Source organism: Gymnoscopelus braueri, assembly GCF_963280865.1.
Source record: "Gymnoscopelus braueri genome assembly, chromosome: 10".
Taxonomy (NCBI): domain Eukaryota; kingdom Metazoa; phylum Chordata; class Actinopteri; order Myctophiformes; family Myctophidae; genus Gymnoscopelus; species Gymnoscopelus braueri.
In genome coordinates this window covers 32,984,335-33,002,485 of record NC_137611.1, presented here as the reverse complement: position 1 = coordinate 33,002,485, position 18,151 = coordinate 32,984,335, and the positions used below count along the sequence as shown (strand labels likewise).

The 18,151-nt window shown below is 44.7% G+C and overlaps 1 protein-coding gene across 8 annotated transcripts in view; it reads right to left on the bottom strand.

The window, feature by feature from the left end:
• st3gal3b (ST3 beta-galactoside alpha-2,3-sialyltransferase 3b) overlaps positions 1–18,151 on the bottom strand; it is a 66,309-nt gene that overhangs the window by 32,850 nt on the left and 15,308 nt on the right. For 7 of the 8 annotated variants that reach the window (XM_080440894.1, XM_080440895.1, XM_080440896.1 and 4 more), the window contains 5 exons: positions 15,736–15,828; positions 10,543–10,637; positions 6,728–6,791; positions 4,964–5,059; positions 2,602–2,788 (listed from right to left, as the gene is read on the bottom strand). In XM_080440894.1, coding sequence (XP_080297020.1) covers positions 2,602–2,788; positions 4,964–5,059; positions 6,728–6,791; positions 10,543–10,637; positions 15,736–15,828 — 535 coding nt within the window. The remainder of the gene's footprint in view (positions 1–2,601; positions 2,789–4,963; positions 5,060–6,727; positions 6,792–10,542; positions 10,638–15,735; positions 15,829–18,151) is intronic. The other variant, XM_080440898.1, reaches the window with a different exon arrangement.

The following is an 18,151-nucleotide window of genomic DNA, read 5'->3' as shown; positions in this document are numbered from 1 at the left end:
GTGCAAAAAAAGAATTGCTGCAGAGCTCCTAGTATCAGACCGCTGGCAACGTCGTCAGATGGGGTAAGGAAGGGGGTCGTCTCGTTAAACTGTAGCTTGGGCCATTCATCAATCCAATACACATGTTTATTGTTTACCTTATTGAACTGCGACCAACGGACCTTTTTTTCTGCTGCTCTACTGCCGGCTACTGCCTAGTTGTTTAGATCCCATATGCCGGCTACTGCCTAGTTGTTTAGATCCCATATTCTGAGCGGACATGGGAAGCGATTGGCGAGCCCTCATTTTTACCCAGGCCAGCCAATGAGGAGAAAGTGAGGACTAGTTGCAGCGTCTGTTTATTGCCAGATTTGGCAACCTGTAAAAAGTGCTCCTTGGAGCACAGGTCTCCGCCAGGTCAGGTTATTTTGAGCCAGCAAAGGTCGGAATTCAGTCATTATAGGTGAATGGAATCTGTAGAAGTAGAGGGATTACTGTTGATGAAGTTATTGCACAATATGTTGATTTGTGGGAATATATAATATAGTTTTGCGTTCGAGTTACGAGTTACTGTTAATTGTATTGTTACTAGAGGTCCGGGCGCCCTACAGGCGCCCTGCCCCCTAGCCGCGCACAGGGCTCTAGTGAGGGCTCGCTTATTTTGGGGTTACAAAATCGTGGGATAAAAATAAAAAAAAACATTGCGGACCCCTTGGGGGTCCACGGACCCCCTTGGAGACCTAGTGTGGTCTAGCTCTGAGATTAATGGAGTACAAAAGGAGAAAAAACAAAAGGGAAAGATGCAAACAAATTGTGTGTGTGTGCATTGCTTGTTGGTCGCGCGACCTGGAAACCTGGACTGAGGCAGACAACACATGGCGAACCGCGCAGACACAGACATGGCGAAGGAAAACGGAAAACTGTAAAGCCATAGCCACGCATGCAAGAGGTTGCACATGAACTCTGCAGCCGCACTGAGGCGCTCCAACACAAACACTCTGACATTAAGCTTCACACAACAAACATCAACACCACACTGCTGTTTGTCCAAAACACACAATATCTCCTCTCCCACCGACGTCATGTGTTCATTTAGCGACAGCCGTACAGACTCCATTTGACACATTACCTCATTTATTCAGCTCTCAGCCTCTCACTGACTCTCCCCTTAGATACGGTGTCTGCGCATAGCGTGTCTGCCCCATAGCTTGTGGATCTCTCGCACATGACTGGCTTAGACTGCATTGCCAGGGGTGTGCTTATTTTTGTAAGCGTTTTTGGCCTTATTTGGTCGCTTCTTGAAGTAGCGTGTAATTGGTTGTTTGCGTGCATGCTGTTTGCTTGTGGCCAAAGTGACTTTCGTGTGAGACCCTTGGGGGTCCCTGGAGACCTAGTGTGGTCTAGCTCTGAGATTAATGGAGTACAAAGGGCGAAAAAACAAAAGGGAAAGATGCAAACGAATTGTGTGTGCATTGCTTGTTGGTCGCGCGACCTGGAAACCTGGCAACCCTGGGCCTGTGCGGCTTCTCCGTTGTAGACACACAGAGGCACAGGAACGGTTTTAACTCGACAGTACAGCGTAGGACCCGGATGAACGACACAGACACGCAAACGCACAGCCACGCATGGTCAGCCACGCATGCGCACCATTGCAAAATGTATAATAGGATTAATGTGAAGTGGCTTGTTATAGTGTTATTGTTAGACAATCTTTGGGTGGACGTTCTTTGGTGTTGTAGTAGGGGTGTTTAGGTAAGTTTCATGATGGATTCAGAATTTAGTTGCGTAGGGGGATATGAGCACCCAAAGTGTGCAGTTTGGCTTATGCGCTGTGAACAGACAGTTTATCAGAGATGGAAAGTGAGTTTGTACTCTGTAGTGTGTACACACACGCACATCCCGTCACCGCGTTGTGGAGGCACAGAACACACGAAAACACCCACGCATATACACATCTAACAGCCGGAGCCGTCCCCCGTCGCCAACACACACACGCGCAAGCAGTCGCGCGCGCACACACACACACACACACACACACACACACACACACCCCCCCCCCCCCCCCCCCCGGTACATCCTCATGCGGTCACGCGAACACAAACAATGTACATTCTGACACGTGCCTCCCCAACGCACGTTGTGGTGCGATCATCTCCCCCCCATTGGAAGCCAATAATAGCCAATCAGGATGTAATATAAAAGATCAGACCAACATCTTGATTACATGACTATAGAGATACTGTGTACCAATTTGCATGATGTTTGGACAAAATCTGTAGGGGTATTATCATAACATGCGTTTTGCAAAAATCGGTCTCCTGGTGGTGCTATAACAGGCCGCTGTGAAAATTTGGGGCAGCGGTTCTGCTCTGGCATCCAGGGAGTGTGTGTACAGTTTCACGTTGATCGGAGATAAGCTGTCCACAGACGGACGGACTGGGCAAAACACATTTAGGAGCAGAGGAAGAAACAAATAAAGGAAACTTCTCTCCCAACTTCAATGATCTGGATTGGGTATCATAAATTTACTTTCAGGAGGGCATGCTTGTGAAACCCTACATTATCAAAACATTCACCTTTCCTGTCCCCTTACAGCTTGAGCTACAACATCCTATTCCTTACCAGCTTCTCCTTGAAGACCATCTGCCGGAGCCACTTGAAGTCCAGGGGTTTGAACGCTGAGAAGACAAAGAGGGAGTCCTTCTCGTAGCGTTCAGGTTTCTGGATGGCTCCTTCTGGATAGGTGATCCTAACGGTGGTTTTGGTCCCTACGTCCCTGCCGTAGCCAGTCACCGGAGCCTCATTGAGCCTGTCACAAGCACAAGCACAGAGGTAGGAAGTGATTGACACTCGAGCCAGAGTTATGCTTCGGTGTTGTGTGACAATGACCTGTCCCACTTTCACTGCTCTCTGCCTTCTACCTCTCATTATCCACTGCTCATCCACTTTCACCAAGATTTAATCAGATTCTTTGGGCTGAAACATATATTTTTTAATTCTATTCACTTTACTTCACTGCTGTTTAATATGCCCTGCTATTGATTTTATTGCCTTCCTGCATCATCAAACATGAAAATAATAATAATATGAATTAAAGCTACAAGCAGCGATAAGCGGGGCCAAGACATGAATAATATGAATAAAACAATACATAATACATTGCCTTTCCTGTGCACCTAACCCTCTAGTCTGCATTCTTTATACACGTCTTTTCAGATCTGGTTGTTGCTCAGTGGTAGCTTTGCTCTGAGGATGTCTGCCAAATGTCTGTTAGTTACACAGGAACATTGCTTTCACAGAGATAAGTAGAGCCAAAGCAGGATATTCTGAGCACACTGGATTAAGGCAGGGGGCATGTCATTCAGAATACGTAACATCCAGAATGTGTCAACACTCTACTCCTTGTGTCTTTCTTTGAGGATGTTGTTGTGCAGTTCTACAAGTTTGTCCTCAAATACAGCCATTTCAATGACAAACTTGGGTGTGACATACAGTGAAGTAGCTTGCACATCACAAGCAAACAGATTCTCTGTGAAATGCCAGCAGGGGTTTCAAGGACTTCATGTTCACAAAGCTGGGGGAAAACTCCTCTTTCAACTCTGTTAGGTAGGCCCAGATTTACCTGGCTTGGGGCTGTAGAACAGGAGAGTGTGTGAAATCTGTCATATTTTGTGCCAGGAGGAAAGGCATCTCATAATTCAGAGTAAAGCCGTTAACACATTGACCGCCCGAGGTTAATCTCATAATGTACTCACCAGTGCCAACGTTTTATTGTTGTTTTTTGTTTTTTTCACGTCGCCATAGACCTCGTTAAAATCCTTAAGATTGATCTGTGCACTGTTTGTAAACATCGCGGACATCTCCCTGCGTGTACCAGTCCAAACCACGTGTCAAACGGGGCATCCATGTTTGAGTTAGAACGGTTTATGTTAAACAGTGATCAGCGAAAGGGGCACGGTGGCGCAGTCGGTAGCGCTGTCGCCTCACAGCTAGAAGGTCCTGGGTTCGATTCCCGCCGGGGACGCTGTGGGCACTGGGGGCGTGTCTTCTCCTCCGCGTCATCAGCGCCCATACCCTAGGTGGGGTTGGCGAAAGGGCCTACTCTGTGTGGAGTTTGCATGTTCTCCCCGTGTCTCCTAGGGTAGTTAATACCCTCACAAAAACATGTAGTAATCCTGGTCACTATACCGCCTCCCCCATGACAGCCGGGGCGCCTGATGGAGGGGAAGGGAACTGGTTGGAATAACGTGTTCCTTCCACGCGCTACGTCCAACCAGGGAAACTCCCCCCTGTCGGGTGACAAGAAGGTCAGTTGGCTCTCATGCCTGAAGGAAGCATGAGCTCGGCCCTGGCCTCCCTACTGTGGGGTGACAGGTGTAATACTGGTGTAGGGCTGGGGTAGTGCCCAGGATCACTTAGGAAATTGGCACCGGGTGAAAAAAATGGGTTACAAAAATCGCGGGATAAAAATTTAGAAGAAAAAAAAAACAGTGATCAGCGAGGAGAAAAACTACAATCGAAGAAAATGGCGTCTCAGTGTGCGCTTTAGAATGGGAGCCGGCGTGATCGTCAAAACCGGATCCCAAATAATTCTGTTTCCGGTGGTGTTACAATGAAATGTGCCGTACTAGAAAATTGCACCACAGCCCGTAGGCTACGGGATCGGCGCTTAACCGTTGGATTTAACGGCCCGTAGAACTACGGGCCCGGCGGTCAATGTGTTAATGATGCCATTGAATTTGCTAACTTTTTTGGCACAGTAAATGTTCTTCTTACTTAGGAAGTGAGTCTTGACAAAAAATATATATATTAAAATGTTGCCGTTTTGGGCACATCTGGGCAATGTTTTTGTAAGAAATGTACAGGTCTCTGTATCAGACTGATTTTCTATATAACTTGTATTGACAATGGATACTCATTGTAATGCTGGTGTGTGTGGTGGAGATGTTCTGGGTGCTATATTGCATCGAGGAGAAGGTCTCACCTCACTACAACGTCATAATCATCTATTCTGGAGCCCAGAGATTTGTTGGCCAGGATTCCGCCGTTGCCCACAATGATGCATCTCTTACAACTCAAACTGGAAGTCAGGAGAAGGCAAGAGGTTAGAAGGCTCAAGGAATATACAGAGCAGAAGAGACAAGAGTAACACTCATGGAGGCACTATAACAGGCCGTTTAACGTTTTGGCCTATAACTCTTCCCTTGGGTTCCCTGGATCATTATGAAACTCCCCAAATAAGCCACACCCATTTCCATTTGCAAAAGAGTTTTTGCTACTACTCCAACCAATTTTGTCTAAAACTCACCCAAATTGGTACACATTATCTCTGTCAGGTGCTTGGCAGGAAACCTGCACACACACTCCCAGTGGGCCAAGGAAGAATCTCCACCCAATTTCTTTTTTCAAAATCGGCCTGTTATAGCGCCATCATGAGACAGATTTTTGTGAAACACATTATTGGTTACTATTCCAACAGATTTTGTCCAAACCTCACGCAAATCGGTATACATTATCTCTGTAGTTGTGATCAAAACATACGTCACATTTCTAAAATTCCAATCGGCTGTGCTTTGCTTCCAAAGTTTGTAGGGTTGGCCGTTTTGCACAAAATGCCACACATCATGAATGCAGCGTCCGATTGCTGGGAAACTTTGCATGCACATTCCCACTAAGCCAAGGAAAACCTTCATCCCAAATTGTTCAAATCTCCTCATGGTGGCGCTACAACAGCCCACTTAACGCTGTGGCCTATAACTCTTGAACCGTAGGTCGTACAATCAAAAACAAAATTCCCTGGATTATGATGCAATTTATAGGCCCCGTTTGTGCCATTTTCTGCCATTTTGCAACTACTCATATTTTGTCCAAAACTCACACAAATCAGCACACATTATCGCTGGGGTCATGTGATCAAGATGTATTAGTCAGTTTTTTCCCCCATTCCAATTGGCGATGACTGCCTTCCAAAGTTTGCGGGCCCTGGATAGGCAACCCAGCCTGGCGGAGAGGAGCACACTTTTCTAGTTAATAATTTGCTTACTGTGTGCTTCCGAGAGGGGACGCTGACGACTGCATTGGGCTGCATATATGTTGCTATAAACCACCCAATGTTTTAGTTAAGGAGTATGATCTATATGCACTATGAATCTGCATGGAGTATTCTTTCCTACCCAACTCTCTCTCCTTGCGCTATCATCTTTCTACTTGGTCATTTTCTTAATAGCTTCTAACGAGTGAGCTGGTTTTAAATTATGCAAATTATATTAACTAATTTACCAAGGACGACTTATGACGAGACATCGTCCAAACACCCCCACTGCCAAGGAAGACTTATGACGACTTTAAAAAAAAAAATCTCACACAGAACCAGGAGACAACGTGATCCAAGATTTACTGCTCCATTCACTTCCTGGTTAAAGTATTTGGGAAATCAAAAAGAAAAGTGTCTCGATGAATTTCTTTCCGTGGAAGCACAGTGAAACCCTTTCTGATTAGCAACCATCAGGGGATCGATCATACATAATATTCTGTGAATACTTGAAAAGGTAAGAAAATCGTAAAATCGCAGTCTGGGCTTTATTTATTTACTCGGCAGTGAAAGAGTTAATGGACCACAAACGGAAATAAAACATACATAAATGTAAAAGAAAAACCTAAAAACGGTGTGGATATACAGTATGGGTGTGAGAGAGACCACTTTGTGTGAGCAAATTAACATACAAAGCAAATTAATAGTGGTAATTACCTGTCCAGATCTTCTCCAAGCCCATAGTTTTTGGTGGCTGTTAAAATGATATCTATAATTCGCTCTGCAGAGGAAATACAAGAAAAGTTAGAGGCATCAATGAAGTGTAAAGCTGAGCAAAATGAGTGACTGATTCTGGAGAGTTCAGAAGATGCTTCACTGACAAATTGACTAAACTTCTACAGAAAACCCTATATACTTTGTTGACTGGGGTCCCCCAGGGGTCTATACCTGGTACCTTATTTTTTCCTCCCCTCTATACCAAATCTCTTCGCTAAAATGATCTACATGCAACACGCTGTGAGCTTGTAGATCTGCAATTGTCACCCAAATGTTCGCCTATTTTGCCTATTATGACATGCGCAGAATAGGGATGCTAGGGTTTATGTGGTTAACAAATTATTTCTCCACAAAGCAGTAAACCAGTTTCACATCGAAGTTGAGGAGGCTGGATCGCTGTTTCTAGCTATAGGAGCCAGTAGTTAATGTTCAGTAATCCCTGATTGAATAGCCCTATGGCTATACGAATAAGATATTTCAAAGTTGAAACTCAGCTGTATTCGCCTTTGAAAAAGAGATTAAGAGGGATTCATTTAATAACAAATTGTCAAGGACTTCTCAAAGCACAGATAAAGACCCGGCAGACTAGGTGGTCTTAGGCAGAAGTGGAGGAGAGAACATCTCTCCGTTTATTCAATTATAGATAAGGAGACAAACGATCGACCGCCAACCAAGGTGGTGACAGCAGCTTGGGGAGAAACCCCCCCCCAAAAAATGTTTCTGTGCTTGGTGGAGAAACAGACCTGCAGACGTCAGGGTATATGTCTGTACTCAGAGGCAGACAACCCATAAAAGCACTCAGAGAGGAATGCCATTTTCAAACAAGCACATTCTCCTGGTGAAGTGGGCAATGTTGAGCTTGCCCTCCCCGTGCGGCCAGGAAGGCACACCTCCGGTGGTGGAGTGAGAAACAGGGCTGTTTAGCCATAGCGCACATTCCTGCCATATTCCGCAGGGTGTTATGGTGGAGTCATGCTTCCTGTATTAAGAAGACACTCATTTGCCTCTTCCCTCAACCTTTTTTAGGCCCGGGTTTTCATACGTCTGAGCTTTTTGAGCTCATCTTCCATCTATGCAAACTCGCAAGTATCCTCGACTTATACGGAATTTACGTCTGTCCAGACATTGGACTGCCATAGTGGGATTGGTGAGGTGCTACTGCATTGGAAGCAGGCTAAACGTCTGGCCCTTACCATCATCCCATAGTCGTAAAATTACAACTCATCCTTACTTGGCCCTTTTCTAATATTGAATGATTATGTTAACTGGTGGGTCTAATAAAAATGCCAAGAGGCGGATGGCACTGACAGAAAAAGACACTGTGATACACCGTGAGTTTATAACAGGGCCTCTCAGTAATTGGAAGACATATTGCAGCCCCATTCACCCCTGGCTAACGAACATAATGATTAACACTGCAGCGAGAGAAGAAGAGACCAGAGGCTTATTGTTTGGATGTGGTGTCGATGTCTGGCATCAAGCATCACCCTGTGCGGTGTATAAACACACAAGTCCCACGGACCACACCTGGATCCAAGAGGGTGAAAAGTGAAACATCACAACGGACAGGCAGCTCTTTTAGAGGACAACATGGGAGCTAATTGTTATAAGTACGATGGGTAAACACTTCAGACAAGCATGTCTCAAGGTGCAGCCCAAGACGAATGGCCACGGGTTAAGACGTTGGGCTAGTGTACACCGCTCTTCCAGGGGGCCGAGGGAAAATCTGTAGTTGAAATATAGACGGAGGGTTGAAGTTGTCACTGAATACATATACACACACATTGTTGGGTGGAGTGCAGCCTAAACAATGTAAAGAGGCATATGACGAGAGAACAGCGTTTGCTAGCCCTGTACTGAAGTCACGGTATGTTTACTTCGTGAAGATTGGCATGGCAGGGAAAACTGAATACTTGCTGGATTTATTATCAACTCACTGAGAATTAAATTGCATAATTGCCAAATGACAAAGTGAACTACTCTGGAACAATCAGAGGCTCATCAACGAGGTAATAAAGCGAAGCGACCATCTTTGTGTCTGGGACGTTTTAACTGTAGATCACGGTTGTGGTGAACCTCATAGTGCATGGGAAGATAAAAAGTAAAAATAAACTTTCATGTTCGTGCTTTTTCCTTCTTTGTTATTTTCTTCTTCTTCTTCTTCTTCTTCTCACCCCTCTTGGTGCTTGCTTGAAATCTTTTGTGGTGTTTCTATTCATAAACCACACGTATCACCTCTCCACATGAGCACCACTAAAAGAGAGCTCCCGACACCAACACACTCCATGGAGAAAACAGAAACCAGGTGTAGCTTTCATACCGGGTGAGCTTCTTTCACCCTGTGTGACAGAGTGTGTGTGTGTGTGTGTGTGTGTGTGTGAGACAGAGTGTGTGTGTGTGTGTGTGTGTGTGTGTGTGTGTGTGTGTGTGTGTGTGTGTGTGTGCGTGTGCGTGTGCGTGTGATAGACACTTGATCAGAGCACACAGGGTAACATTCAATGTACCTTTCCATACACTTGGAAAGTATTGGAAAGTGTTTTTAGAACACACCACTGAAGCCACCTTTTGTTTAGTAACGCTATCTCTCCAATCCCCATGGCGTGACATGTTTACTTGATATTCGATGTGCACAGGGAGCAAGTTAAGATTAGGAAACAAGTGGGCACTGTGTGTGAAGACGCAACACATGGATCACAGGGGTTTCCCTCACCTAAGATAAGCATTGCCCGGCAACAGCACACAGGCGTATCATGGATTTGCTTGGCGGGGACAATAAAGCTAATTTAACTGACAAAACACAACAGAGGTGTGGGTAGGATCCCTCAGACATTTGCAATCTCAATCAAGTGCATTTGAACTATTTGATGTATTTTTCCAATTTGGCCAAGCTCCAGTTTCATGGTGCGAAAAGTTGCACCGTGTTGCATTCTGCCAACTCTTGACATTTGACCTTGTAGATCGGCTATTTTCAGCAAAGAGGTATTTGAGTGAAGGGAAAAAAGTAGGGAATTTGGTATAGACCCCTTGTAGATCCGGTCAACAAAGTATATAGGCTTTAAGTATTTAAAAACAATCTAAATAAGTAATAGCATTTTAACATTTACATTTCCCAAAACCATTTTATGATGGATGTTAATCATTTTCAGACATATGGCTGCCTAGTGGGTCTCGCGAGTGTGTTTTTAACACACATGATTATTAATCATTTCACATTCAGTATCTGAAGTTAAAAGTTGCCTATTGAGAAGGTTAAGGACTTGTTAGATGTCATCACCTAATTTGAGCAGAGTATAGCCAAAACAAAATAGCTTGTTGTATGAGGAATGTAGCTTTCCTATACCTTGAGACAATGTCTAAATGTACTGTATTATTCAACATTCACTACTGCGTCCCAGGGGCCAGGTTTCTAGCATACAGGTTTCTTCAGGTCCGCTCATTGTGCGGACCTGAGGAAGCACACAGCGAAATGCATTGTTCAGTCTTAGTTTAAAAATAAAAGCAGTAAAGATTTGTGTGTGCGGTGGATATTTCTTAAATAAAAATAGAAACCATTACTGTGACAGTGCCAAAGACATCAGGTGGTTAAATTGTACCTTTTTAGATCATAGAACTGTAGACATGCAAAGACATTCCTATTTGGATTATAGTACACCATGCATTTCAAAAACATTCATTTTGTCAAGTAAGGTTCAATACATGCCACCTCTCAACATCATGCAAGCAACTACGAGGTCAAATGCACTCAGGAACCTCACCTTGCGTTTTAAAGCCAAACGGCGGTAAATAATTGCTGACTTTCGCAAGCCGTTTGAAATTGCGGTCAAGGAACATAGGAGCTGGTTTCATGAACCTGCAAAGTGAGAGAGAATTGAAAGAAAGAGGGGAGGGAAGAGAGACAAACTTTCATTAGATAAGTTTGGCACCGTAAATTTATGCTCTGCACAACAAGTGTCACCACATTCAGAGTTATGACCATTCATAAATGCGACTCGCCGACAGCGTCACCACAAAATGTAAACAATAAAGTAAGATGTAGTCTTGTGAATCTCCATGGTAACAGAGCTCACTTCATATTCCCAACCAATCAGAGTATACAACATTTTATGAGACCTTACATTTTTCCAGAGGTACGTGACACCTCTGCGATGTTCATACACACAACGTGACACAATTTTGTGATGTTGAAGTCGCTTCCGTTACTTGACTGCGATAAGTCATTCGACACTTGTCACACAAAGCATTTTTTGACCTTTACCAACATCGGTGACAGTTCCATCCACAGTACCATCCAGTAGAAGCCACAAGACAGAACGCTGTGAAACCTCAAAGGCATACACAGTCTCACTCTCACACTCTCGAATTGACACTTTCTGGACGCTAAATAAGACACTGAGAGTTGACAGGTCTGTGTATCTTTCGCCGCTTTGCTCTTTCCCCCCAGAGAAAAAAGGACCCTGTGGCCTTCTGTCTTCCCAGCTCTGACCCCAGGGGGCATCCATGTTAAAGAAGTCCCAGGTGAAGTTAAAGACATTGGGGGCTGTAAAAGGAGACTCTTGTTCCATTGTCATCAATCTAAACTGCATCCTCACCACAGCTCCTCCAGATACAACTGTGACCCGCACACATGTTAGCCAGCTTATTGACACACACACACACACACACACACACACACACACACACACACGTAAAGAAACAAAAAGGGAGGCGAGAGGCAGAGAGAGTGTTAAAATGGAGTAGAGCAGAGTTCAGGGGCGCCTGCAGCACATAACCCGTCAACAGCCAAATTTTTCCCAGGGAACAAACGCCTAAATCACACTTGACACACCGTTTTGGTAATCGTGCCTTCGACGATATATTGATGCCAGAATGTTTTTCCTCAAATGATTTGGGCCCCACGACCACTAACCCACCACCCCCCACCGATTAGTTCTGTAAAGTGACCCAGTGTGCCAGAAGATACTGTGTATAGTCCTGTACCAGCAAAAAAGGTTATTCAATGTGGACTGCAGGGCGTTTCTTTGGGTCAACAAAAATTCAAGACAAAGTGTACCAGTGTGTGTCAGCAGCATGACACAGACAACTTAGCTTCCTCCAGCGAGAAACAAATCCTTCTACTGTGGTACAAGTAAATCGAGGTTGGCTCACACAAAAACACACTGTGACCGACTATGTTTTTAATGTTCATTGAACTGTGACTTCCATCATGGGCTCTGCCTCCTCCTGTGTGTGTCCTTTTGATAAAGCACAGCTCTCATTATCAAAAGGATCCACTTCCCCTCGGTCAGGGCTGGGCCCCGGGTGCCCGGGCTACGTGCTGCTTCTGGGAGCGTGGCCGTGCGATGGATGTGTGTTTTCATGACCTGCTGTCTTGCTGGGGGACAGGACAGGAGAGCTGGCCAGGGCCCCCCTGGTTTTAACAAGCCTGCTGCTCCGCCGCTATAATTTTACGACGCACAGTGATGGTTTTCACTACCGACATACTAGATGGTCACTGAATGCTGAGGCTGGGACAAATGGGAGAGTTTTGATTTCATGAGTATTGTAATAAAGTTACAGAAAAGTAACCAAAAGCTTAGTGGAAAATGTCCTGCCGTGAAGCCATCTCAGCTAGTATTTAGCACCATAAAGTGCAGATCAGAATGAGGCTCATCCGTTGCTCTGATGTTTTATGAGAACATTTCACAATGATTAGCCTATAATTTATTCAACACCCCAATTCTATGCATCGTCTAGCACTTTAAAGAAATTCACAAAGCATGTTCCTGATCGTGAATAATATACCCAAATTCAACGATTATTCCAGCACCAGTGTTAAGCCTTGACAGGTGCCAACTGCAAGGCCAAGCCCGATACCCCATCACACTGAAACATTGTACTGTGCATTGCACATGGTGAGAGTTGCATAGCGCCAACACTGTATAGTCTCTGTGTACTTTACAGTGAGAGATTTCCCAACAACAAAGTCGGTCTCCCGTTTCATCACTGACCATACCAACATACATCACCCCGACAATTGACTGAGGGACACACACACACACACACACACACACACACACACACACACTATGCAAACCAACAATAACTCATGCCTTCCCGCAATTGGCAGACTGGCTAAGCCTTCTATTGCATGAACAAGTGCATCATTAATCACATTAAATTATGTGCCTTGTGGTCCCTGTCCTCATGTCAGTGTGCAATAGATCAATTAAATAACACTACAGATGGTTCACAGCCCATGAGCAAACGGACACTACTTAACAGCTAGAAAGAGAATGCATTTGAAACGCAATCCACATCCGTTCATCAATACTGTAACTGTAGGTTGTACTTGGCCCACACAGTGTGGGGTACTTTGCACCTTTGTGGTCAAACAAATTTGGCCAAACAAATACAAATTAAATACAAGAGGACCTCGGATGCACAATGACCAAACATGGCCAACACAGATGGAAGGCCCTCCGGTTAGCGGCCAGCTTGCCTCTCTTCCCCTACTAATCTCTCTTTGAATGCACTCGCCATCCCCAACCCCCCAGTCGCAGAGGAAGAGGGGGAAGAGGAGGGGATCTGGAGGAGAAACAGTCACGTCCGGCTCCCTTTTTCTCCTCCTCACATCACCTGACAGAAGCACACAGACACTCAGCGACTCCTGTCCTGCCAAAACAAACTGAGATTCATTAGACTTGAAGCTTCAGGGGGCCAAACAGGACTATAAATAACGTGGGACCAGTCCAAAGTCCCAGAGCCCACATCGACAGAAAGTCACAGACATCCCAGAGCAGAGATGAGACGGCTGCTTGTCGTTAAATCAAGAATGCAAAAAAAAAGGAAGAAAAAGGTAAAAGATGGGGCTCCCAAAATGGACAGCAGCAGGCCGGGGATTGCATTGTGCTCATTTCCTCCAGCTAGGTCTATCACTCGGAGCCTTATTTTCATAACCGCGCCGCGCTCAAGTTCACTGCCAACACATGATTTAGGGCTCCAATACAAACAGTTTGGGTAGAGCGGAGTGGAGGGGAGGTGTTGAAAATAAATTGGATTGCGAGGGGCATGGCCCCTCGGAGAAGACAAACATGGAGGAAGCAGGAGATGATTAGAGGGAGGGCCACGGGGCCACCTCACCGCTAGAGGTTAAGAGGGATTTCTCTAGCATAGCCAAACTTGAGGCTACACCTAGCACTGTAAAAAGCATGGACGTTAATGACAAGCGGAAATACGGCCGATAAAGAGAGACGTTGTCTACATTTTAGTCAATTTGCTAGCCTCATTTAGCAGGGAAATAAAGGAATCTGAGAAACGTTTAATAATTTGGGTTACCGTAACAGCCAGAGTAGCTCATTGGTATAATCAAAACACCACATTTCTGAACACAACCCCTGACAGGTAGACAAAACATACACGAGAACCTCACATTAGACATAATCTTCATTTACATTAACAAATGGCAAGCATCAAACATGTACAAAACACACACTTATTTTATATCCTTATTTAATATCCATGGGTTCACTCTCACACACACACACACACACACACACATTTATAGAAGTTCACCCACATTCATGCTTGCTGATGGACACACAAACGATGTCGCTTTGAGGTATGAATGGCGCTAATTGACCTGTGTGAAACTGAGGTGAGGGTGGTAGTAATCAGTGGTTTCCCACTGGGGGTTCTGTGTTGTACACAACTTTGATCCGACACGTGCGGCTGATTAGAGGAAGTCGTTAGGCGAAAGGGGAGAGGGTACATCGTTAACACGTAGCCTCTCAGATGGGCAGAGGCCAACTCTCGAAAAACCCACAATGCTCCTTCTCCTTAACCACAGATTTACCACAAGCGATGTCCGTGAAGTTGGCTGTGTGTGTGCGCACATGCGTGTGTCTGTGTAAGTGAGTCCAAAAGGTCAAAGGGCATTCTAAGAGTCAATCATTGAATATTTTATGCAGCATGACTAGGAGGCCCTGTAACTCTCAATGTTTTAACCTCAACTCTCAAAATGTACCCCTCCCCGAAAATTGTTAAGGCCTACATCCTGACATACAGTACAAGAGGTCATAGCATGGCTTTTGAGTCCCTCAGTGTGAGTGTACATGTACATCTTGGAACAACGTATAAATTAGTGTGAGCGACTTGTGCTTGGAAGATGGTTGGAGAATTGGGGCATCAGGGCTCTTGTTCCATAAATAGGTCAAGAACTGTACAGCACTGCCACAGGCTATTGTTCAGCAATGCGGAAAATTGCCCCTCTATTAGCTATAGTTCCAAGAATGCTAATGGGACAATGTCCTATAGATTGAGGCGGGATGGGTGGCAAGAGGAGCCACAGCTAGATCAAAGGCGGCAGTGACATCATAGAGGGCCGCCGAGTGTTCCGTGGATTGTGTGGGTTGAGGGACCAGGAAGTTGATGATGAGTCACGGCACGCTGGACAGGAAGTTGCTCGGTGCCCCTCACAGGGAGAGCCTCCGAGGCCCAAGGACATGAGTGGGATGAGATGGGCGCACTTGTATTCTCATGACAGAGGTTCTTTTGTGTGATGTGGAACTCGCAAGGACAAAGTCCTGTGTTTTGTGGTGAGGGGGGGAAGAGAATGACTCTGACGTGACTGACAACTCTGAGGGTTGCGTGGGAATGTAGGAGTTCCTCTGTTCTGACTCTTGACCCCTGAGGCCAAGCTGGCTCAAGTGGTGACAGCGTTTTCCTCTAATGCCCTTTTATATTGACACTCGATTCAATTGATTTGTCTGCGGAGCTTCTGCCGAATGCCTATGTCGATGGTTAACATTCTTATGGCACTTGTGAAGGAATTGACCTTGTTCTTTTTTTGATCAAGGATAAATTAGGACATGGAGGCAACTCATACACACACACGAGTGCTAAACAGTCAACCCACAGAACCCTCCAAAATAACTATAACAACAAAGAAGCAAAGAGGTGGTTCTTCTCACTTAGGATAGATGGTGGTCATCTTGGCTGCCGCGAAGCCCGGCTTGCACGCTCCTTCGCTGAGGTTGCCATACTTGTACGCCAACTCTGGTGGCCTGCGGATTAATGACACAGAGAGAGATTAATGAGAAACAGCGTGACAACTGATGATCTATTACAAGGGCCCGCTACTAAAGCCATAGAGCTTTAAGCATGGCCAACAATTACCCTGGGAGATACAGGAAACAGGTTGAACTCAACAGCTCAGCACATCACTTATGTGTGGGGCATGACAAGTCAGGGGGCCCTAGTTCAAATAATCACGCAGTGCTAGCTAAAAAAAGAGTAGAACCTCCCTGTTGCTAACACGATCATTAATATCCTTCTCAATGCCATGAATACAGAGTAAATAAACAGAGTGAAGAGAGGCCCAGGCACTATGGGAGGCTTGTCCACCAGAGACACTGGGCCAGGGTTGATGGGAGGAATCAGTCTGACCAAGGGTGTGGGTGTGCACAATTTAATAACGATTATATTTGTAAAGCACTTTTCAAAAATACTAAATTTACATAAAAAAACAGATGCACATATTTGACCTGACATGGCATTAGCCACTAAAGCCCTACTTTGGCGAATGACAAAAAAGCTCACATGTGCAATGTATTGTGAGCTTGCAGATTTTGCCCGAAATAGAGATGCCAGGCTTAATGTAATTAAAGGAGAATACCGGACAAATTAAGTGTTGTCTTTGATGTCTCGTTACTCACCGACCGACGTGAAAAGTGGCGTTCTTTTTTTCCATAGATTTCCCTGTCGTCATTTTTTAAACCCCCTCCGTTGTCAGAATGGGAGCGCGTGGGTTAGGGAGATTCGTCTATTATAACCGAGGCAAAGTTGTTTTTCTCTCTACTGCTAGTCATTGTGGAGTCTCATGATAGTCAAACATGCGTTGAAATTTCCTGCGAGGCCACCGTTAATGGCGAATTTCAACGCATGTTTGACTATCATGAGACTCCACAATGACTAGCAGTAGAGAGAAAAACAACTTTGCCTCGGTTATAATAGACGAATCTCCCTAACCCACGCGCTCCCATTCTGACAACGGAGGGGGTTTAAAAAATGACGACAGGGAAATCTATGGAAAAAAAGAACGCCACTTTTCACGTCGGTCGGTGAGTAACGAGACCTCAAAGACAACACTTAATTTGTCCGGTATTCTCCTTTAACTGCAAGAACATTATCAGCAACCCAAGTTTTTCTAAGCAACAGCAGGTAAAAGCAACAAATTCTCTGCCATTAAACACCAGTCACTATTAACCAGTAAATCTACTTCAATTGGTTTGGGGCTACAGGTTATCATTGTTAAGATCGGTCAAGGTCAGGCAAGGTTATCTGAGGCTACTTTTAAGATGAATCGCTTTGCACCTCTGATGCTGCAATTACCAGACTGAAAACCGCTGGAGATAATAATGAAGGGAAACTCATTAGATAGTGTGCACAGTTATGCTTGCAATCCCATGAGAAAACTACCATAAATTGTGTAACATTGTGCTTACAGTGTGAGTGCCAAGTGCAGACAGACATGCCCTGTGAGAGCAGAGGTGCTGATAGCTGATGCTTATGAACTTGTATGTTCGGGGAAGGGGGGGGGGGCCTTACCATCGCAGTCAACAACAGGAGCGTCAAACCAATTCTGAGAAATATACACACGTCAACACACGTGTTGATATGATGGCAGCTAACAGTATAATGTATGTTCTCACCCTGACAAAGCATAATTACTTTGGAATAAACAATAAGCAATAATGCTGCATCTCAATTCGCACACACTTCAAACTTCATTAGTCCCATCAGAGCTGTTCAAAAACATTAAAAAATCTGACATGTGCAGCTGTCGGCAAGTTTGGTTAAAGCTCCACTGAGATATTATGTTTATTTTAAATTCAAGTAAGATAAATAAGTAGAAGGTTTTTCACATTCATTTTCTGCTTGTGGGCCAACATCTGTCTGAATCGTATGAATCAAAAGAGAGAAAATGTCTCCACCTTTGGTCACAAATGTAGCATAAGCTCCCTTTTGACCAAAGATTTCAAGGACCTTTTTACCAAGGAACTACAGACTCAGAGGTTTTGAACGTCTTGCCTGTATTGAATTTGTGTTTGAGTTTTGGCCACACCTCAGGAGCAGTGAAGATTAGGTAATTTAGGATGAAGCAACTGTTCAGTGAGAACACATTATTTGCATATGCAATGAAAAATACTGCAAAACAGCAAACATACATGCTATAACATGTTTATTTACTGCTGTACGACAGTGACATTTCAATAGTATTCAGTATTATTCATTTTCATATCCTCCCATAGCCTTTATGCATCGTTTCTATTGTATATTTGTTGTCATTCACAACAATGCGCCAACTTCACCAAGGCGAATTCCATG